The 23,585-nt window shown below is 35.7% G+C and overlaps 1 protein-coding gene across 1 annotated transcript in view; it reads left to right on the top strand.

The window, feature by feature from the left end:
- The window catches only part of TNNI3K (TNNI3 interacting kinase), a 285,169-nt gene that overhangs the window by 65,113 nt on the left and 196,471 nt on the right, over positions 1-23,585 (top strand). The window contains exons 7-8 of the mRNA XM_029229957.1: positions 18,384-18,482; positions 22,259-22,397. Coding sequence (XP_029085790.1) covers positions 18,384-18,482; positions 22,259-22,397 — 238 coding nt within the window. The remainder of the gene's footprint in view (positions 1-18,383; positions 18,483-22,258; positions 22,398-23,585) is intronic.

Raw genomic sequence — 23,585 nt, 5'->3', positions numbered from 1 at the left:
CTTCAGAGAAAAGGCTGCTGGGATCCTCTGCAGTGCAGGTCACTGAGGACCATGGTGGTACCCACTGTGTGGCTGATACTGATATCCCTCACCCTTCTTTGTTCCTAGCCCTCTCCAGGCATCTCAGCTATCCCAGTCTCCTCATAAATCCTATGAGTGTGATTGTTCTCCAGTTTTTGCTCCATTGCGTTGCTGCTGGTTCTTAATTGGACTGTTGGGCCATCCCAGAGCTATTTTCCTTCATGGATAGCAGTCTAACTGTTGTCTTATTGCTGAAGGGACAAAGGCTGGTATCTCCTACTCTACCATCCCAGATGCTTCTTCACTATGCTGAATCTGCCTTGCTTCTGAGGATGTAGCTGACTATATGTAACATGATGGGAAATCAACCCCTTCCTGTCTAGTGCAGAAGTATCTGCCATGCTTCCTATTTGAATTTGATGACATGACACCTCTTGTTCATTTAGTTTCACTGATGGGGTACCTCATTCTAGCCAAGATGATAGAGGATGGTCAAGTACAATAATCTCCACCACCTCATTGTATTTTCCCCTTGGTACTTACAAACAAAACAAGGCTAACTTTTAGACAGCTGTAAGTCAGGCGGTCCCCAGTGAAACATTATTTCTTTTCAGGATAGAGATTTCAAATTATAGAACGCTTATTTCTGGATTAGTTCATTTTAAATTTTTTTCACAACTAATCTTAAAATGCAAGATTCATTGACTTTGAACTATACTATATATGGTAAATTTAGAGCTGTTTGATATTTGAAAACATAACTTTTAATCATTATTCTTCTTTCACAAATGTGGAGCAATTTAGGAGTTAAAGTGAGTTATACTAATAAGTTTCCAGTTCTCATAACCAGAAAATTAATTCAGAACTTGTAGGTTTCTAGGTGTCAGGAAAAAAAAAATCTGTCATGTACAGTGGAGGGTTTTTAAAATTATTAATTAATTTCCCTCTTAGTAAAAAGAAAAAAGTTATTAGTCCAATTATAAGCCCGCTTGATTTCAAATGAAGTAGGATTAGATATGTTATGATCCCTATTTTTTATATGAAAATAGCTATAAATATATTAACACAGAAGAATATAATACCTGAAACATGACAAAAGTAGATGCAAGCCCTTCTTTTTATAATAGACTCCCAGAGCACATTTTATGACAGTATCAAAGGCAGTAAATTGTTTTTTAGTATGGTTAGGAAATTTCTGTTATCTGGACCAAATTTGAGATTTCTTTGTTCTTTGGACATTTTATCATGTAAATGGGAGTGAGTCTTGCCATGGGTTTGAAAATGAAATTTTGGTCTCTTTGTTCACACGTCTCCTCTGAATACTGAAATTTTGTGCAGAGAAAATCCCCTGCTTTTTATATAAAGTTCTGTGCTAAATGATGAATACAGTATATATTGTGTAGGTGTGTGTTGTGAAGGAATTTACAAACTTCACAGCTTTCAGGCTTAATCATGAGTGATTAAAATATAAATGATAAATCTTTGTATATTGCCTCTCTAACTTTATAAAATTAATAGCCTTTATAACCTCTGTGATTTCCATTTCATATCGTATGTATTAACATTCTATGAGTTCCCTGTTCCCTTGCTTTTTTAAAGAAGAACAGCTTTTCTGGGGATATCTGATTATTATATTGATACTTCTTGTGTGGAAATTTACATATGTTTATTCATTTATTTATTTTTTAATTTATGAAGCCTATGGTCATAAAAGGCAAGTCAGGAGGGAGACGTAAATACAGAGAAATAGTGGAACCTCTCTTTTCTAGATTATTAAAAATAGGATAAATCAACATCAGTCTCACTTGTTATAAGCAGTCACCTGCCTAAGAAGCTAGCAACTGGAGGTCCTTCTGGCTTCTCAGTGATCCTCTATCCCAAGATGTACATGCCCTATAGTGTATGGCATTGGCTGCTTTGGGTCCAGGGCAACACATTTATATAAGATACAAGGCTTATCACAGAATGTGTTCATGGAGTTGCAGCAGAGACAAGTTAAGGGCAAACAAAACATAAGGACAAAAGTCAGGGTGTCTTCTACTGAAGTTAGATCTACTGAAGACTGATCATTTCTTTGCAGACTTACTAGAAGATGGTGATGAGGTCTTTTTCATTTTCAATCTAAATAAACATAAAGAATTTAAATTAAGAGGAGGGCTTAGATCAAGAGGTCAATTCCTGATTATTCTGGACTATTTTCTACTTGGCAAAGTGGTCAAGCTAACCTTGCCATATGGTCTTTTTGGCCATTTCTGTCTTTATCATCACCTTGATTGGATGGTTAGGAAAAGAAGAGATCATGGCATCTGGCCTTTTCACTAGTCACTGATTAAAGGTTCCATAGAGGAGAAGGGGAGAATCTTAATTAAAATGAGAATCAGGGATTATTATAATAATTATAATTACTACAATAATTATCATGAAAGAGTCACAAAATATCTTTTACTAAACCTCCACTAATTGTGACCAAAATACAAGCATATGGAAGTGTATTTCTAGAAAGAAGCCACAACTCATTGGAACTTCTCTCTTATATGAATGCTACATAGTCCATGATTTGCATACAAAGTGTTTATAGAAAGAAATTAGGTTTTGTCATGATTTAGTAATGGGAATTTGTGGCATAATGAAAGAGAGCTCATAACAGCAAGTTTACAAGTAAAGGTGTCTTTAGAGAAGAAAAAGTAATCAGAGACGGTGAAGAGTCCATTATTGGCCTGCTATTCCTAAGCCTGGTGTTTAAAAACATTATATATTTTCAGCCCAGCGAAGAACCACTAGAGAATGAATAATGTATTTATTGTGCATTTCAAATGTATCAAGTATTCCCAAGCAAAAATATATTTTTATTGCATATTTCAGTCAACAAATGCCTACATTTGTACATTGCAACGTTAGTAAACTGGACTGAGACTTGACTGGTAAATATTGTAGATTTGATTTTCTCAGTGTATTTTTGACAAATATGACTGAGTTTTTAGTTTCTTGTTTTAATTGGATCTGTTAGAAAACAAGATAGTTTGCCCCATTATTATTGCTTTCCTAGAGGCAATTTTACAGCTATGATTATAAATAAACTTCTATTATAAAGTCTTATTTCCCAAAAGACAAGAAAATAATCATCATTGGTTCTCCCTTGTGTGAGTTTCATAGTTTCCGGCAATATGTAAACCTTAAGAGTTCATGTTCCCTGTTTAGACTTTTTAAGGCTTATCTTGACTTATAAAACTTTTCTTTTGTTATTCTACAAATTTTTCTTCAAGAATATTTATAGTGTAGAAGATGTAAAAATTGACTAGGGAAGAACAAATCAAGTCAGTAAATGCTTACTGAGCATTTACACACAAGAACGTAGTCTAGTTGTGGTAGAAATGGACAGAAGTATAAAATATAGCTTTAAATGCCATCTAGGAGCTTGCAATCTGGTAAAGAAATCAAAAAGTAGAATATAATAATATGTATTCATTCTTTCTTTCACTCAGTTATTCAACGAATATCTACTGAGGAGCTAATAGGTTCCAATATCTGTATTTTGGCACTGGTAATTTAATGATTAGTAAAACTTTGTCTCACAGAGCTTACAGTCTGGTGGAAAACATAGGCAATCAAAGAATCACACAAACAAACAGAATTGCCACTGTAATAAGAGCTATGAATGTCACCATGGTCCTATGCCTTAAAGAGGGTAATTTAGTCTCCCTTCTTCTGCCCTTTCCCCTCAGCCTATTCTGACAAGGCAGCCTGAGTGAGCCTTTCAAATGTATTTCATTTAGAATTTGGAAAAGTAACTTCCACCTTTTTATTATTTGTTGTTTCTCAACTTTAAGTTCCTCAGACATACCAGGCATGCTCCTGCCTCAGGGCCTTTGTATTGCTCTTCTCACTGTCTAGATTGCTCTTTTTTACTAACTGAATATTTTACTCCCTTATCTTCTTAAGATCCTGGTTCAAATGGAATTTTCTCAATAAGGTTTTCCCAGATCATCATTTTTTAATTAAACGTCAAATCTCTGGCACTCTCTAATCTCTTTCCTCTTTTATTTCTCTCCAGCACTGATCACTATATAACAGCCTATTATTTATTTACTCTGCTTTACCGTCTGTCTCCTGTGCTAAAATATAAGCTCAACAAAGACATAACCTTTGTTGTTGGTTTTTTCTCTCTGTTGTCCTCAGACACACAATTAGCATTTTTAAAATGAATATGTCCATAGTCATTGAGGTTAGGAGTGAATCTCTGAGTAACTGTTAATTTGGCTTATAACTCAAGGACCTAAGTAAATGTTAAGCAAGTAAAGAGAAGAAGAAATAATACTGATAGTAGCAGTAGTAACAATAACAATTACCTTTAGTGCTAGCTAAGTACTAAGTGTTTTACATATATTAACTCTTAATCCTTTAAACAGCCCTTCAGAATAGGTAGAATTATTATCTCCACTTTATGGATGAGAAGTTGAGACACAGAGAGAGCTTTCCAGGAAGAGGAAATCGTATGTGTAAAAACTTTCTGACTATAGGAAATACATCGAGGAAACAGTAAAAGTGTGTGTGTGGATGGAGCTGATAGAGTTGGGGTATGTGGTGGAAAAGGAAGAACATGGAGAAAAAGGCTGGGGGCCAGGTGACCAATGGATTTATTTGTAGAGTGACTCATACTCCTGATTCCTCAGGAAAGTTCCTGTTCATACCTGTTGGCCTGGTGTGATTAAGTGAACCCCCTTTTACTCTCAAAATCTCCCTGGGTTGGATGATAAACTGAGTTAAGGAGTTCTCTCTCATTCCTAAGAGTAATAAGAAGCCATTAAGAAGTGGTAACGTGATCAGATTTCCATTCTGATAAAACAACTCTAGTTACAATGTTTAAAATCAACTGAATTTGAAGAATTTATGCAGGCAGGTATATTTGGAGGCAATAATCTATAATGATTGCCTGGGTATGGGTGGCATTAGTAGAGATGGAGAGACACACACAGATTTGCAAAATATTTAGAGGGTGAAAATCAAACTAATTTGGTGATGGGTTACCTATGAGCGGGATGTTAGGAGAAGTTGGTGTCAACAAAAACTCCTGGGTTTCTGGTGTCAACAACTGAATAAAGGATTTCTACTTCATTGTGATGGGGAACAATGGAAGAATATCATGTGTGTGTATCTGTGTGTAAAATGGAAGGTGGAGGGTTGAGGATCCATAAATGCAAAGATTTTAAATGTCAGTTACATGATAAATGATCAAATAAGATGTCTAGTCAGTAGGTAGGATTTCATTGTTTGGATATGCCACAGTGTTTATCCACCTGTTGCTGGACATTTGAGTTCTTTCCAATTTTTAGGGATTACAAGTAAAGCTGCAATGAAGATTTCTGTACAGGTCTTTGTATGGACATGTGCTTTTATTTATCTTGGGCAAATATTAAGAGTAGAATGGCTAGATCATTTAGTAGGTTTATATATAACTTTTTAAGAAATTGACAGACTGTTTCCAAAGTGATTGTACTTTGACAAACTGTTGTACTATTTCACATTCCTACCAGCGGTGCATAAGGGTTTCAATTATTCCATATCCTCAGCAGCAACACTTGGTATATTCAATCTTTTAAATTTTAACCATTCTAATAGGGAATGAGTGGTATCTCATTGTGCTTTTAATTTATATTTCCCTAATGTCCAATGAGTTAAGCATATTTTTATGTGCTTACCTGCCCTTTGTATATCTTCTTTGGTGGACTGTCTGCTCAAGTATCTTGCCCATAATATTATTTGGTTGAAAAAGACTTGATTTCCTCATTGTGTTAAAAAGATATTTTCACTAGATATAGGATTCTAAGTTACTTTTTTTTTTCAATTTTGGTATTTTAAACCTATTACTCTACTGTATTCTTATTTGCATTATCTCTGACAAAAAATCTTCTGTCCTTTTTATTTCTGCCCTCAATGTGTGTTTTTCTCTGGTGCCTTCTAAGATTTTCTCTTTATCACTGATTTTGAGCAATTTAATTATGATTTGTCTTAGTATAGTTTTCTTCTTCTTTCTTGTGTTCAGGGTTTATTAAATTTCTTGCATCTGTGAGTTTATAGTTTTCATTAACTTTGGAAATTTTTCTGCCATTATTCCTTTAAATACTTTTTTCTGTCTCCTCTTCAATTACATGAACATTTGTCTGTTGGATGTTGTCCAAATCCTCAATGATGTTCTTTTCATTTTTTCAAAATTCTCTTTTCTCTCCGTATTTCATTTAATAGAGTTTCCATTGCTGTATCTTCAAGTTTATTAACTTTTTCTTCTATAATGTTTACTATACTACTAATCCCATCTAGTGCATTTTTATCTCCCATATTATAGCTTTCATCTCTCAAAATTTGATTTTGGTCATTTTTATATCTTTTGTGCGTCTACTTTCTAAACATATAGAATACAGTATTAATAACTATTTTATTGTCCTTGTTTGAAAACTCTAACATCTGGATCAATTTGGGATCAGTTTTGATTGATTACTCTTTCTCTTCATTATAAGTCATATTTTCCTGCCTTTTTCATTCCTATTAATTTCTGATTGGATTCCAGATATTATAAAATTTATTTTGTTAGGTGCTAGATATTTTGAATTCCTATAAATAGTCTTAAGACAACCCCTCCATCTCTACTGGGATGCAGTTAACTTACTTAGAAACAATTTGCTCCTTTTAGGTCTAGCTTTTAAGATTTGTTTGGTGAGAATGGAGCAGTGCTCAGGGCAAGGCTAATAACCAACTACTGAGCACTGAGGGAAGTCTGTTGTGAGTATTTTACCCAATGCCCCATGAATCATGAGCTTTTCCAGTCTGGGTGATGAGAATAGGCATTATCCCTGGCCTTGTGTGAGCACTGGGCAAAATTATCACTAATCTCTGTTGGTTCTTTTCCCAGTCAGCTGTGGTTGCTTCACAAGCACACACTAATCAATGCTCAGCTTTACCCTCTAAGGATACCTTCTGCAGATCTTTGTATTTCTCTCTTTATGAAATTTTCTTGTGTCTAGTACTCTGTCTTATGAATTTTAGCTACCTTGGCTTCTCCAGACTAGTCCTTGTTACTCCATAATGGATGCATCTAAGAAGCTTTTTTTTAATGCAGATTTTTAGTATCTAGCAATTCTGATTCAGTAATTCCAGGGAGGGTATCTATAATAAATTCTTCTTATAAAGCCTCAATGTCTTTCTAAAGCTATTGGGATATTTAATCACTTGTCTCAGTGATGACATCAATGAACCTAGAGGTCTAAAAAGATTTCATGAGGCAAGTAGAATTTGAAGTAGGTTTTAAGAAATAGTAGAATTTGGCAAACATATATTCTGTGCTAGGTACTGTTGGATGATCAAATATGTTTGAGGGATGAATGAATTGATTGATCTTCGTTTTTTCACTTAGCAAACTTTTACTTCAATTTCCAGGTACATTCCCCCTCTACAGATTTATCTATCTTTCCCAGACCAAATTTATAACTTATACCTCCTTTCTTTTGTTATGATAGCCCATATATTATCTCCATCAAATCCATCTTTATATCATAGTCATTTTGTTTTGTTTCTTCTACTAGCCTGTATATTGCTTTTGAACAATTAATTTATCTTTGATCCCCAGAACCTAGCACACTGCTTAGAAAACTTAGATGCTCAAAAATATTTGTTGATTTGCTCTGCTGTTCCCCTTTTAATATTCAGAAGTGGGCAGTAGGAACTATTTTAATGTAGAAGTCAGCTATGACCTGGATATTTTTAGTAATGAATTGACAGGCACAATAGTATATTAGCTAACTTTTGCTGCATAAAAAATTATCCCAAAGCTTTGTGGCTTAAAGCAACAAACATTTGTTATTTTGCCATTTTTGTAGCTCAGGAACCTCAGGGTACCTTTTCTGGGTCCCCTCACTTAGAGTCTCTCACAAGGTTTCGGGTGGGGCTGTAGTCATCTCAAGGACTAAATGGAGAGAATCCACTTTTGTGTTCACTCTTGTAGCTGTTGGCAGGCTTCATCCTCCCGGGCTGTTATCCAGAGACATCAGTGCCTTGCCATGTGATCCTATTCATAGGAAAGCTCATAATAAGACATCTGGTTTCTATCAGACAGAGTAATGGAGAGATCAAAAGAGGGCAAGTTAGATGAAGTCACAGTCTTTTTGTAACCTAATCTCGGAAGTGACATTCCATAACTTTTGCCATGCTCTATTCATGAGAAATGTCAAGCCCACACTCAAGGGTACTATTTAGCCTCATAGATAATAATACCACTTATGTTTTCTCAAAAACAATAGCAAATATATACATAGATGGATTTATAGAGGAATTATGTGTTATGTCTGGAAGATAAGGGCTCTATTAACCCAAGAAACTTGGCATGATTCTATACTCATGTTATTTGGCCCTGTCTTTTCTTAGAATCAAAGAGGACTAGCAGGTAGATACAGTGGCAATTCTATTCTCCAAAAACTAGCAACTCTCTTTTGTTTAAAAATGATTTCCAGTATGCACTCTCTGGATGTCTAGCATTCCAGTGGTACCTCAGAGGTTATTCAAGGAGAAAGGAAGGAGTGCTAAGCTCATGCCCCTTACATTCAGGTGCCACCCAACCCAATTCTATCATAGTACCTCTGCTGAGTACTTATGCTGAGTTCATTAAGTAAAAGTTTGAAAAATTGTTTAAAATGTTTGAGAAACTGGGATTCTAGAGCAATGTTTTTTGGCTATAGCAGTATAATATGGCATAGTCATTAGGTATGTGGGCTCTGGAACCAGACTGCCTAGGTTTCTTTGTATCCAGGTTCTGTCATTTGCTACACATGTGAAGGGATTGAGAAGTCTGGACTTGATACCACCCACAGTTATTTCTTGGCCCTTTCTGTGTCTGAAGCCAAAACTACTTGGGCAGATTTCATATTGCGCTTCTTTTCATTTTCATTGTAGGCTTCAATTTTTAGTCACTCTGTATTTATCTTAGTTTAACATGACCCATGGAATGGTTAATACATTTACCACCATTATTCCTGCTGTTTTCTGTCCTGATAATAGGTCTCTGACTGAACGATGTGTGTTCTTTTAATAAACTTCTTATCTAGAAAGAAAATTATCTATAATTGATTTCTATACCTGTCAATGCATACTGTTTCATAATCAGTTAAAATATTTTTACAACTGTGGATTTACCAATATCATTGTGTCACTTATTCTAAGTTATTGCAGACCAACATTTTCAATTATGTTGTTAAATAAAGAGCCTGTAGGATGTAATTGATTACCTACATCTGCTGTTCTAAAACAAATTAAGGTAGTATCCTGCAGTTCAACAAATAGTGAATTTTCTGGCTTAATTAATGAGGAAGCTCAAAAAGGGAATCACTAAATATTCCATATACTGTGCTCGTAACTGTTAACTCATTAACTGTTAGCTCATTAACTATTGATGCTCTCTTTTTTGTTTTTAAATTCTAGCTGCTGGAAATTAATTGATCATTGAAATAATTTTTAGAAGGATTCTTATTACTCATTTTTATCTAAGAGCCAAAATCTTTATGTGTTCCTTCTTATGTTCTATTAGTTTACTGCAACTCACCTTCAAAGTGTAATGTAGAAGTTGATTTTTCAAGTAGAGGCAAATTCCATGTTTTCAATAGGTGACTTGGGCTGGAGAACAAAAGTCATGAGAAAACTCTTTGTCACATGGTACTCGCACCTCTCCATGATTATAATGTCCAGGGTGTGTGCAGTGTGGGGAGGAACATCACTGAGAGGGAGCCTAACTTATACTACAGTTTTCAAGTCTCTACAATTGCAATATAGTGAAAAATGTTGGACCTTTGGCAAGTTATAAAAATAAACCTCATAAGAAAAAAATTGTGGCTTTTGAAATGCATAGAACATGATGTATTCATAACACAGTGAACATTGAAAGCCTGTTTTCTCAGCCAGGGATTTTAAAATAAGACCCTCACATAAGGAAATGCTGCAAAAAAAGTATATCTATAAGGAAGAAAATAACACAGCAAGATGATGATTAGCTGAAAGGCTCAGATAAATTTGCCCCTCTTTTCTTAAAAGTTTCTCTTCCATGGGCTTCCTTAACAGGCATTCCTTTGTTCTCCTTCCTTCCCACTTTTTAGCCATAAATATCCCACAAATATGTCCTCTTACCTTCTGGAAGTGGTGTTATCTCCTAGCTTTAATTATTACTTTTCTAAAATGGTACCACTTGTATCTTCAGCCTTGGCCTCATGGCTTCTCATCACTCTTCATCCACCAGCTTTTCTATTTATGTTATCATAATTTCCTGAGAAGCTATGGATTTATATAATCAATGGAATTATTTTATTATATGTAGATAAGTTGATATATCTTTAAGCTGTATTTCTACAGCTTAAGAATATGGAGCGTCCCTTTAATTTCTATGATAATATTATCTTGTGGAATCATTTTCTGAGTAATTTTCAAACCAAATTTAATTTTAACCTGAGATAATAAGAAGAAGATCACATGAGAACCTCATTTCTGTGACAGCCTGAAGAAACTATTTTCCAATAAGTTTTTGTACTCAAATATTTAATTAGAGCTATGTCAGGTTAAAAAAAAAGTCATTACAAAAATAGTGTTTTAAGTGAAAACCTCTATATGATAGAGTTCTCACTGAACAGTTGTAATGGGTGTCAAGAAGTCAGTATATATACATAAAAATAAAAAATTCTACAGAAAATAGAGCATAAAGTCAAAAGAAGTGCTTATTAAATTAAAGCAATGCTACCATCTAAAATGCTAAGTAATGTAAGCCTTGAATCCAAATGGATAAGCAATTATTGGTATTTTTAACTGGTACAGCTTTTGGTAGTTGTTTGAAAACTCTAGTTTTGTTCACATCTTGATTGAGGCATTGACCCCAATTGAAACAGCTGTGGTGTTGGAAAAGATCACAATGAACTGCTAAGGGAAATTGGAAGAAACTAGTTATGACAAGTGATTAATCGGAGAAATAGAAACTATAGGTGACTTACTTCACTCTGTACTCCAATAAAGATCTATAAAAATAAATAAATAAATAAATAAAATACCTAGACAGAAAAAAATATATATATATATAGGTAATGTTCCTACTTCCTAAATTCATGAATTAGGCACAATTTTATCCTCATGCTCATTTTCCCATATAGGCTTCCTCTTTTACAGTCATCATTTATTGATAACTTCCATCATCTCTCCCCATCCCCAGTATGCTAAGTCATGTGATTCTACCATCTTAATGCCTCTAACACCCATTCTCCATCTCTAGGCCACTACTTCTACCTCAGATCATTTTTATCCTTATCTCTTTCTTTTCAACTTACTGCAAGACCCTGCTAGCTGACCACTCTAGTTTTGCTCCTTCTTCAATCCATTTGCTAGACTTTTACCAGAAGGATCTTTTGAAGATGTAAATCAGAATATATTTTGCTCCTACTTGAAGTCTCTTGGTGAAACCCCATACGGAAAAAATTTAAGAAAAATCCTAAACTTCTTGTCCTTGTATATATAACTCTTCAAGATCCCTAACATACAACTTCTACTTAGAATAAGTTTTAACTTTATTTATTTTTCAGTCATCTGCAAACAATTACAAAGTCAGGATCATTCTTTTTTTTTTTTTTTCTTTTTGTGGTACGCAGGCTTCTCACTGCTGTGGCCTCTTGGGCTGCAGAGCACAGGCTCCGGACGCGCAGCCTCAGCGGCCATGGCTCACGGGCCCAGACGCTCCGCGGCATGTGGGATCCTCCCGACCCGGGGCACGAACCCGTGTCACCTGCATCGGCAGGCGGATTCCCAACCACCACGCCACCAAGGAAGCCCAGGATCATTCTTATTGATATACTGGCTATATAGGTATCCTTGAAAATCCTTGAAGAGCAACATCAACCAAGAGCTATATCCTGTACAGAACTATCTGAGATGGCAAGGAATTGCTAGCTGGCTCCAAATAAAAGCACACATAAGAAGAAAAACAGTGGACTTCCCTGGTGGTTCAGTGGTTAAGAATCCACCTGCCAATTCAAGGAACATGGGTTTGAGCCCTGGTCTGAGAAGATCCCACATGCCATGGAGCAACTAAGCCCATGTGCCATAACTACTGAGCCTGCGCTCTAGAGCCCGCAAGCCACAACTACTGAGTTCATGTACCACAACTACTGAAGCCCACGTGCCTAGAGCCCGTGCTCTGCAACAAGAGAAGCAACCGCAATGAGAAGACCACGCACCGCAATGAAGAGTAGCCCCTGCTTGCTGCAACTAGAGAAAGCCCACGTACAGCAATGAAGACCCAACACAGCCAAAAATTAATTAATTAATTAATATTTTTTTAAATTAAAAAAATACAGTATGGGGTAGTATGGTACTTTGGACTCCTATAGGTCTGAGTTTAAACTTTGGTGCTTTTCCTTAAAACTATGTAATTCTTAACCTTATTTTTCCTATTTTTAAAATGGGGTTGTTAGTAACAATTCCATGAGATTGTTGCGAGCATTAAATGAGATATTCTCATTTAGCTCATAGATATTCTCAAAGCACACATTCTAATGCTTCATTCACATTAACAAAAATCAAAGGACAAGTGATAAAGATGAGATCAATGCAGGGGACAGTATAAACCCAGAGTAAAAGTAATTGGGAAATAGAGGGGAAATATATAACCAGACTATGAGTTGCCAAATAAGGTAGACCCTGTATTGGAGGAAGTCTGGGAAAAACACATGCAGCTGGAGAGAGAAGAGAGAGAGAGAGAGAGAGTGTGTGTGTGTGTGTGTATGTTTGTGTCTGTGTGTGTTGTAGAAATAGTAGCAGTAGTAGTAGTAATGATAGAATCAACTAGAGAATGTATAAGGCAAGATATAGCTAATAACTACCACATACTGAATACTTATTCTTAGCTTACCAAGAATATGTCCCAAATTCTTTCCATGTATTAACTTAATTAATACAAGAGAATTAAAGCAGACAAAGGAAATCAGGAGAAAACATAAGATTTAGCGAGGAAAAAGCAACACTTAAGAACCCTTAAGAGATGAACAGAGAGTCACCTCTATAGAGGAACAATAAGAAGTTGGCAGAGAGGTAGGGACCAAACTCAAAGATCGTTATGTCAATCAATCTAAGGGAGGATCAGATCTTAAGGGGAAGACAAATAGTAACAAATGCTGGAGAAGTATTAAAATAAGGAAAAGAGCCAAGAGTGTCCATTGGAATTGACAATTAGTAGGCCTCTGATGTCATGTTCTAGAGAAGTGAGGTCTGAAGTCAGATTGTAGGTGGGCTGAGGATTGAATAGGAGGTGAGGATATGTGAATGAAAAGTGTAGACTACTCTCAAAAGAAATTGAAAATTTTAGGAGAGAAGGCAATGGTTCTATGGGACACAATTGGAACTGGTTATTGAAAGTTAGAACTGGAAATAATTGAAAATTTTCAAATCTAAATCCACTTGCATGTTAATATCTTTGGGATCATTTTGAATTCCTGAGACATAAACTTTAGAAAACATTTTCCTCTAAAGCTTTGATAATACAGATTTTCTACTAAATGGAAATGGATATTAACCCAGAATAGCTTCATGGTTCTGCTCTCTATAAGTCTCAGTAATAAGGTTAGATAAAGATATACAGAAAAGAAAACTGTAGCTTTAAACAAACTATAAATCCTAAGGAAAACATCAGTGTAAGTTTGAATTTGAGGAAAACTCCAAAGAAGTCATAAGAAATGAGATATCACTTAAAGCCCAGAAAAATTTAATTTCAAAGTGTAGATATTTATTGAAGGTCTACTTGGTAGTATAAGACACTATATTTAATTTTGGCAATTTCAGATCTGATTGATTGCCATTTTATCCCATGTAGAATTTACCTTATTCTACTTTCTCTTCCATGAGACATTTAGTCCCTATTGTTACAGTCGTTTTTTTCTTCTTCATCGCTGTCATTGATTTTCATAAGATGAAGTTCAGAGGGAGAGCCAAGTGGGACCAACTCAATAAGTTAAAGTCCTACTGTAGGAGAAACATTCAGCAAACAAGAACAATGAGGACCTTTGTTCTTGTAGGCATTACTTTTTAAATCTCTGGAATTTTAAATCATGAGGTCTGGCTATTTTAGTTAGAAGGATTAAACTCCAGTACCTCAGGTGAAAAATCTTTTTAACCTGGAGTCAAACCTTCTTGTACTTCATTGAGACAAGCTTAGAACATGAAATAATAGTTTTAAAAAATTGATATTGTTATAATAATCGTTTACCCACAGTGATAATTAATGAAAAGATTAAGTTGTGAGGATAATAAGTATTTAGAGAAAGAAATGCTAAATACAGTAAAGGATTTGTGGAAGGTTCTCAGAGAACCTGGGAACTGAGCTTGGCCTTGAGACTGGGTATGTTATAGGCAGAGAAAGAGAACAGAGGTTTTCTAGGAAGAAAGAGCAGAATGTTTGAATAAGTGTTTAAATTACAACCTGGAAATTGTAGAGACTCTACTTGGATCTTTTGAGGAGTCAACTGGCAAATAAAAATATCTTTAAAGGGTAATGCATACAGTAATTCCCTTCTATCAAAACAAAGGGTTCTGATCCATTTTTTTGTGCTCAAAAAATCACCACTTAATGATAGGCATTTTTGGTGCTTATTTCTTCCATCAGTAAAGGATACCAAGTTACTAGCCCAAGTTATTAGCCCCTTGGTTTTTAATAATAATAATACTGATATATATGTCAGTTATACAAATCTAAGTATGATAAAATTCATTTCTATAAAGAGTTTAAAGATTATTACGATATCCTTTCTGTGATAAGACTTGTTTCAAGTATACAATTTCACCAGTAGTTTTGTTATTGTTTTGGGGGAAAGAAATCAAAACTATGTATTTTCTCAAAAATTTTTAATACAACAGAATTTTATGCCCTGCAAAAATCTTAATGAGACAATGTATGTAAAACTCCAGTCACAGTTCCTGGCATGGAGCAGGCACTTGGGATTTGCTAAAGGTTAATTCAAAAAAAATGATCAATAAATGTTCGTTGAATTGAATTGTTTAAAATTTCTATCATATAATTGGGTCCTAATTGTTAATGTTTAACTTCCCTTCTGACTGATGGTAGATATATATTCCTTTTTTTTTTTTAACTAGAAATACAGTCCAATTCAACCATTATTTGGATGCCTATTCTATGCTTAGCATAGTGGTGAATAAAAGAGATTCAGTTTGGGACTTCATGGGATTTCATGTAGTGGAAAACAGGTGAAGTTGACCTACCAGCTCTTTCAGGTTCTGGAGTAGGGGAAGCATGGTTAAAATGATTTGATAGGGCTTCCCTGATGGTGCAGTGGTTGAGAGTCCGCCTGCCGATGCAGGGGACACGGGTTCGTGCCCCGGTCCGGGAAGATCCCACATGCCGTGGAGTGGCTGGGCCTGTGAGCCATGGCCGCTGAGCCTGCGCGTCCGGAGCCTGTGCTCCACAACAGGAGAGGCCAAAACAGTGAGAGGCCCGCGTATAGCAAAAAAAAAAAAAAAAAAATGATTTGATAGATATATGTTCCAGCCTAAACAATATGAGTGCATTTGTCTTAACCACATGACAGGCATATTTGTATATCACAATACATTATATCCCCATAAGATTGCTAGGAGATACACTCCCTATCATGACTCGAAATATAAGAATCAATAAATGCATTCAACTTATATAAATAACCTGTGAAATTATTCAGATAATTCCAGTGTACATTGCTCTCAATAGTTAAATATTTCTTTGAATTTTAAAACAAACTAAATAAAGCCTATAGTTCAATAATGACTCTGTGTGGTTTCATTAAAACTTACGTTTTGAAAGTTTCTTAGAAGGCCAACACTTCATAATTAATGACTGTTCAGCAAAAGGTTGACCTTCTGAATGACTGGATAAGTGCAAACTTAGGAGGAAAAAAAAATTGCTTTGGACTATTTATTCAAGCCTAAAAGCCATTCTTTTAGAATGAAAGTAAGTTCTAGAACTATGCCTAAGAAATTGGCTCTATATTTTAACATTTGAGAATCCTTTTTACAATAAAAATTCATGCTGTCTACTTTCTTTTATGCTATATATAAAATAAGAGAATTTGTAAAAAGCTTCATTTACCTTGATCGTTTGTGACCTCCTTTAAAGGTTCCCAAGATTGAACTCACAGGCATGTGAAGTCTAAGACACCAGACATTTGATATAAATGGCTCCAGCATTCTTTCCAAGCTGAATCTACAAAGCTTCTACTTTCTACTCTACTTTCTACTCAGAAAGCTTCCTCTTATCTGAGATTGAGTCAGTTAGTTCATTTACTTAAAGGTTAGTGTTAATGAGGTCAAGGTCACAGGAAGGGCCTGATGGAAAGAAACTTCGAAGTCAAACAGGCCTAAATTTGAATTCCAGTTCTGCTTCTTACTAGTTGTATGACCTCAAATAGGTTACAAAGCCTCCCTGAGGCTCAGTTTCTTCACCTTTAAAATGGGAGAGTAGAACATATCTTTCTATGTTTTGGAGTGAAACAGAGGCACTCCAGTTACCATTTATGCACTTAGTTCAGGGTCTGATACATAATGTGCCCTTAATAAGTGTTAATTGTAATTTTAATTTTTTTATTAGAAAAACAACTCACTGTACACATTGTGTATCCTGTTGATCATTAGTCAGCAATATCCAAATTTAGCAAAAAGCATTGTTCTTGGAATGTATAGAAGCCTATACACCTGCTTATTATATTTTTGGACCCACCAGAAATTTCAGCCGTTCCAACAAGAATTCCTTTTCTCTTTGTATGACAATTACAATCAGTTCTAATGCTACCCCACTGATTGAATAAACTGTAAGAATAATCATGTAAAATAACATCATTTCAGTTCATATATGCTCAATAAATGCTGTATTGACACATGAACAAATGGATGATTGAATGAATGAACTATTTAATACTCTGGAGCACTTGGAAACAAAGCTTGAGGTGAGAGACTAGAGATTCACTTCCCTGCTAACACTGACTTGCTCCATGACTTTGAGAAATTTCCTAATTCCTTTGATTCTTGATTTCTTCCTCTTTAAAACATACTGGTTTGTTATGTAATGTCCATGACCCCTCACCACTTCTGAAGGGCTCTGATTCAAACAGGCAAGGAAACTTAGGAGGCAGTTTGTTTCTAGGAACAGAAGAGGTGTGGGAGCATATGTTCCTTGAGCTCTTGGATCTCATCTTCATGTTCTCTCTTCTAAGTCTAACAGACTTTTGAAAATTTCCCCAAATGTGTATTATTTTACCAACTGAAGAATAGAGAGTGCATTAAGAAAATTCACAGTGAAAATGAACACATCTGGAGGAAATGATTTCAATCAGCTTTCTAGAGAAAAGAGTCTTAGAGATGAGCCTTTAGTAGAAGAAATCTAAAGGGTGAGCAGATTTGTTGGCAATCTGTGCCTTTCATTGGCCAATAGCTCCTTCTAGTTTTTTTCACTCATTCATTCAACAAATTCGTGTTGAATGATTACTATTTGCATGACAACATGCTAGTGTAGGATTATAAAGATGAATTTGATATATACTTTGTCCTTAAAGAATTTGCTCTTTAATAAGGATAAGGCATGTATATAAATTTTTAAATGTTCTAAATGACATGAAAAAAATTTAAATGAGATTTAAAAGGAAGGAAGACTTAATTTTAGCAAGTCAGTTGGCAACGAAGGGAGGGAAAGTAAAGAAATCTTGGAGGAGATGGCATTTAGCTTGTGTTTAAACACCTGTAGATTGGACAGAAGAGAACTTTTTTTTTTTTTTTTTTGCGGTACGCGGGCTTCTCACTGCTGTGGCCTCTCCCACCGCGGAGCACAGACAGGCTCCGGACGCGCAGGCCCAGCAGCCATGGCCCACGGGCCCAGCCGCTCCGCGGCACGTGGGATCCTCCCAGACGGGGGCACAAACCCGTGTACCCTGCATCGGCAGGCGGACTCACAACCACTGCGCCACCCGGGAAGCCCCAGAAGAGAACTTTTGACTGAGGAAGTAATGTGAACAAAGACTCTGAGAAGTAGGAAATTGAGTGCAGTTTGTTTGTACAGTTGGGTTTATGAAAGGGAGTAATGGGAAATACATTTAAAAGGATACCATCAGATTGACAGGACCTTGAATGTGATAGTGAGGGGCTTGGTTTTTATTTTCTAGGCCAAAGCTAGCCATTGGAGATTGCAGAAAAGGGAGATGGAATAAAATTGTGTTTTAAGATGGTGACCCCTGAAGAAGAGTTGTACATTGTAATTGTAAAATGAATTTTGATGGGCAGATGCCACCAATGAATCTCCTAACCCAGCTCTCCTTGTCCAGGCTGCTGATGTACTACTGCAACATGGAGCTAACATCAACGTTCAAGATGCAGTTTTTTTCACTCCATTGCACATTGCAGCATACTATGGGCACGAACAGGTAAGTCAGTGGCATTTCCGAAGCCTGGGGCATCACTTAAGTGTTCCAGGGTTTTCTTGAACTGTACTAGGTTCGAAGAAAGGATATTTAAGATATCCTTTGAATTAGTTTTGCCATCTGCTCATCAGTTCCCCCCTTGAAGAGCTTTTGTAGATCCATAGAAACATAGCAGCTACCAAGTTATACATTTTTACTGACTACTTTAGTACACGAGGGAGGCAGTAGAGTATATAGGTAAGTGGGTGGCTATAGAAATCGGCCTGAATTTGAAAAATTACTAGCTTTATGACCATGTGTAGGTTGTATAATATCCCTAATCCTCAGTTTCTTGTCTATAAAATGAAAAAAATATTAATAGCACCTACCTCATAGGGTTGCTCTTATGATGAAATATTAATTTAAAGTGTTTGGCAAATGCTCAACAAATGTCACTGGGATGATACTAACACTAACAATAAAACAAATCATAAAGCCCATTCCAAAAGTTCTCTGAAAAAAGATAACTTTTAGAAATGGAATTTCCTGTTTTCTAGTAACCTGGCATGTGGTAGGCTAAAAAATGTCTACCAAAATATGTTTACATGTTCACGTTCTAATTTGTGGAACCTGTAAATGTTACCTTAAAAGGGACTTTGCAGATGTGATCAGGTTAAGGATCTTGAAATGGGGAGATTATCCTGGATTATCTGGGTAGACCTGATGTAATCACAAGGGTCCATATAATAGAGAGCAGAAAATCAGAGTTAATAGTAGGAGATGTGACAATGGAAGCAGTACATTAAAGTGATACAAGAAGGGGCCACAAGCTAAGGAATGCAGGCAGGCTGTAGAAGCTGAAAAGTAAGGAAATGAAAGCCTCCAGAAGGAATGCAACCTGCCAACACCTTGATTTTGGACTTCTGACCTCCAGAACTCTAAGAGAATAAAAATGTGTTTTTTTCATCCAATGATTTTGTGGTAATTTGCTACAGTGGCAATGGGAAACTAATATATGGAATAACCTAGATAAACTAAAAAACAATCACTAAATGTGCTTTAAATATATAATTTGCTTTAAATATATAGTTATGTATCAGAAACATATTTATAAATTTTGATAATCTGTAATTAAGTAATGATATGTATAGAATGCTTTAAAGTTTCCAATGTAGCATTATTCAACAAATAATTTCATTTGACCTTCGTGACAACCTTATGAACTTAATAAGAGTTACCATGTGAGCAAACTCATACTATGGGACAGGCACTATGTTAAGGCCTATATGTGGATTTTTTTCTAATTTTGCCCCAACCCTAAAATCAGCTGTTATTTACCCCTTCTAATCAATGATACACATGGAGCTTACTCAGGTCAGGTAGCATGCCAGAGTCATGCAGCTAATAAGTAGAAGAGCTGGAGTATGTATTCAGGTCTGTCTGATCCCAAAACCCATCTTCATTCTGTTGTACCGAAGAGCCTCTTCTTACCCCTCTTCTATCAGTGAGAGAAATCATAAAGTCCGGGCCATTTACTGAAGTAGTGGAGCTAGAATTCAAGACCTGGTGCTGTAATTCCACAGTCCGTTGATTTTCAACCTTAACATATTGAAAGAAAAAATTTATATGCTCTTTTCAAACACCGTCTTTTAGCTATACTCAAGAAACTCAATAGAACCAAATAAAGCAGAAATACAAATGTAATTAGATAATCAAAACTTAACTGTTCTTTTGACATTCTGTTTTTGCTCTTCCTCATTTTATCTCTCTAGATCTGGTCTCAGTTATGCAGCAGAATTATACCTTTTTACCTTTGTACAGGTCATGCCATTGCACTGCCTGAGGATCCCAAGTTGAAAATCAAACTTCCTTGTGTCTCTGTGCTGTTCTAGTCTTTGTGCCTTTATTTCTTTGCTGGCTGGCATGTGCCTGGACAGTCTCAGACCTGCGAAGTGTGACCTCTAACTAGGGGAGAGTGCTCATTTCATTGATAGGCTGCTCAGACTGCACTGGGGCTGCCCTGGAGAGCTGAGCACTGAAAACGCTTCTGAAAGTACTGGGTCCAAAACTCAGGTGGCGAAAAAACTTTATACTTTTCTGACTTCAGGCACAGACAGGATATACACAGTGCCTGTTATTTGTAGAGTCATCCTCTTTGGCGATTAACCTCATGACCCAGCAGAAACATAAAGAGCTTCTATGCATGTTGTGTGGAGACCTAAATTTGTTTACTTTCCCTGAATATATAGTCACAGTATTATAAAATTATGCTAAAATGTGGATGGCCCTTTTATGATAAGGGACTCACTTTCTATGTGCAAAGACAGCACATAAGTAATTTATGGAAGCTATTGTCATTTACTAAAATATGCTGACAGGAGAATGGCACATTCAATATATAAATGTGCCTAATGTGCCATGTTCCTTGCCATTTGTTTATTTACTTATTTTAAGTGGAAGAGTATTTTACCAACAGCAATAGTTCCTAGGTATATAATAATTGTGCTTAATAGACAATCGATTTCAAAGATAGTTTAACTCTATCCATTATAAAGTCACATAATCAGAATTTATGGAGCCTGTGTAAGTGGAAATATCTGCTTAGGAGTGCAAGGTTCTTGAGACTAAATGTCTACTGTTCAGGTTTCTCTTGAATTAAGTATTTGTCTGCCCGTTAGCCAAGAAATAGATAAAATACACGTGTTCCACATTGGTGCTACCACTTCTGCTATCATTTATTGAATACCAGGCACTTTTCTAAGTGCTTTATGTGTAATAACTTATTTAATTCTCACAACAACTCTATGAGGCATTCCCATTTTAGCAACGAAGAAACTGAATTTTCAAAAGGCCAAGTAATTTATTCAAGGTGACATACCTAATAAGCAGAAGCCCAATTTCAGAACCTTTGTTCTTTACCTACTGCATGCAATAGGAAGTTTTCCCACATCCCACCCAGCTAATTTTTCGCCTAGAATTTCTATCGAATATATACCATATTCTTGAGAGGCTTCTACTCAAGATATATTTATTTTCTGCCACAAAATAGTTTTAGAGCTTGAATTCACTTTTATGCTGATGCCACAATGGTCAAGACTTTTGAGGAGTCCTCCCATAACTGTTATTTTAATGGCACGGGTGCATCCTAACTTATCTCTTGGGATCACTATGATGAGTCCTAAAATTCACAGGGGAGGTAATGTCAATTTTAGAGAAATTATTTGGAAGGTTCCTAAGTGAATATATAAATTGAAGGAATCCCATAAATTACCTGAAACAACCCCTGGAAACTCTTGAGTTGTTTCTTACTTCATCTCTCTCTGTCCTCTTGGATGTGAATCTCAGCTAATTTGGGAAGATGCTGGGGGCTAGTGTGGCTATCTCCTGTTTACTCACAAATCAAGAAAGGACCCAGAACCCCAGTAGCAAGATTACCATTGGTGACTTATGCATGGAACCACTATGAAAATCAAGAATCAAGTAAGCACTGCTGGCTCTGGCCAGAAGGAGACTTTAGAAAAGATTGTTCAAAGAAGATTATGGGTGACTTGAGAGAAGATTATTTATGTATTGATACAATGAAGACCCAACCCTGAAATTGCTCCAGTTTTAGATTTCTTGCTAGGTGATATAATAATAAATTCCTTATTGTTTAAGCCAGTTAAGTTAGGATTTTCTGTTATTTTCAGGCAAAAATTATCCAAGAGAAAACCTAAATGATATGTCTCCTTCCCTATTGCTAAAGGCATTGCATTACTGTTTGGCATTTGATACTAATTTCAAATGCATGGATCCTTTAGGTAACCCGCCTCCTTTTGAAATTTGGTGCTGATGTAAATGTAAGCGGTGAAGTCGGAGATAGGCCCCTCCACCTAGCATCTGCAAAAGGATTCTTTAATATTGCGAAACTCTTGGTGGAAGAAGGCAACAAAGCAGATGGTAAGATTATGTTTAGAAGAAGAAATTTGCTCTTTTACTTTATGTATGCTTTTTACTTTACTTATTTATTAGATAATTAAGTTGATGAATCTTGTACTCATGTACTAATTTGTTCCACAAGTCATAATTTATTATTTTTAATATATTAATTAAACCTATATGTTAATCCTTCTTTACATATTTTAGCTCAACTCTTAATGTATTAGGTGCTGCAGTAAAAGTAAGGGGTTTTCCTAAATTTTTCCTACTTTTTGTTATTCACTAATCTTTTTTTAATTGAGGTAAATTTTACATATAGCAAAATTCTCAAATCTTAACTGAATATTGACTTAAGTGAATATTTGCTTGTGGATACACCCATGTAAAAGCCACCCAGATCAAGATATAGACATATTTTCATCTGGAAAGTTGAAAATTTTTCACCTGGAAAGTTCCTTGTTGCCCACTTCTTAGTAAATAGCTTTCACCACCAAAGATAATCAATATTCTGGCTTCTATTGCTATAGGTTAGCTTTTTTTCTGTTCTTGAAGTTGATATAATTTTGTGACTGCTTTCTTTTGATCGACAAGATGATTTTGACTTTTATCCATGTTGTTGCATGAATCATAATTTGCTCTTTTTTATTACCGAAAATTCTATGAATTTCCCACAATTTAACTGTTTATCCGTTCTCCTTGTAATGGAAGGTTAAATGTTTCTAGTGTTTGACTTTTGTGAATATAGCTGCCAGAAACATTCAATTCTTCTTGTGAATATATGTGTTAATCGCTCTTCGTTGTGTGTGTGTGTGTGTGTGTGTGTGTGTAGAGAGAGAGAGAGAGAGAGAGAGAGAGAGAGAATTACTGCATCAAAGGGCATGCACATGGTTAACTTTTTAGGAAATTTCAGACAAGTTTCCAAAGTGTTCGCAATATTTTTCACTCCCACAGCTATATATGAGAGTTCCAGTTGCTCCCCACATCCGCCCCAGTATTTGATACTACTGTTATTTTTAATGGAAATAGAGTTAGAATGTGATCAGGTTGGGGAAAAAACCTTTAGAACACACAGAAAGATTTTAGATGCATTTAGGAGAATAGAATTTCCTGCAACTTTTTAGTTTTTTAATTACAAAATGAATTTTGGAAAATTGAAAGTATTGAAAAAAAGCTTTCTTTCTCTTTTTTTCCTCTTCCTCACAAACTTAA

This window comes from Monodon monoceros, unplaced genomic scaffold (genome assembly GCF_005190385.1).
Source record: "Monodon monoceros isolate NGI ecotype Baffin Bay Population unplaced genomic scaffold, NGI_Narwhal_1 Super_Scaffold_18, whole genome shotgun sequence".
NCBI classification, from domain to species: domain Eukaryota; kingdom Metazoa; phylum Chordata; class Mammalia; order Artiodactyla; family Monodontidae; genus Monodon; species Monodon monoceros.
This window is presented reverse-complemented; position numbering and strand designations above follow the sequence as displayed.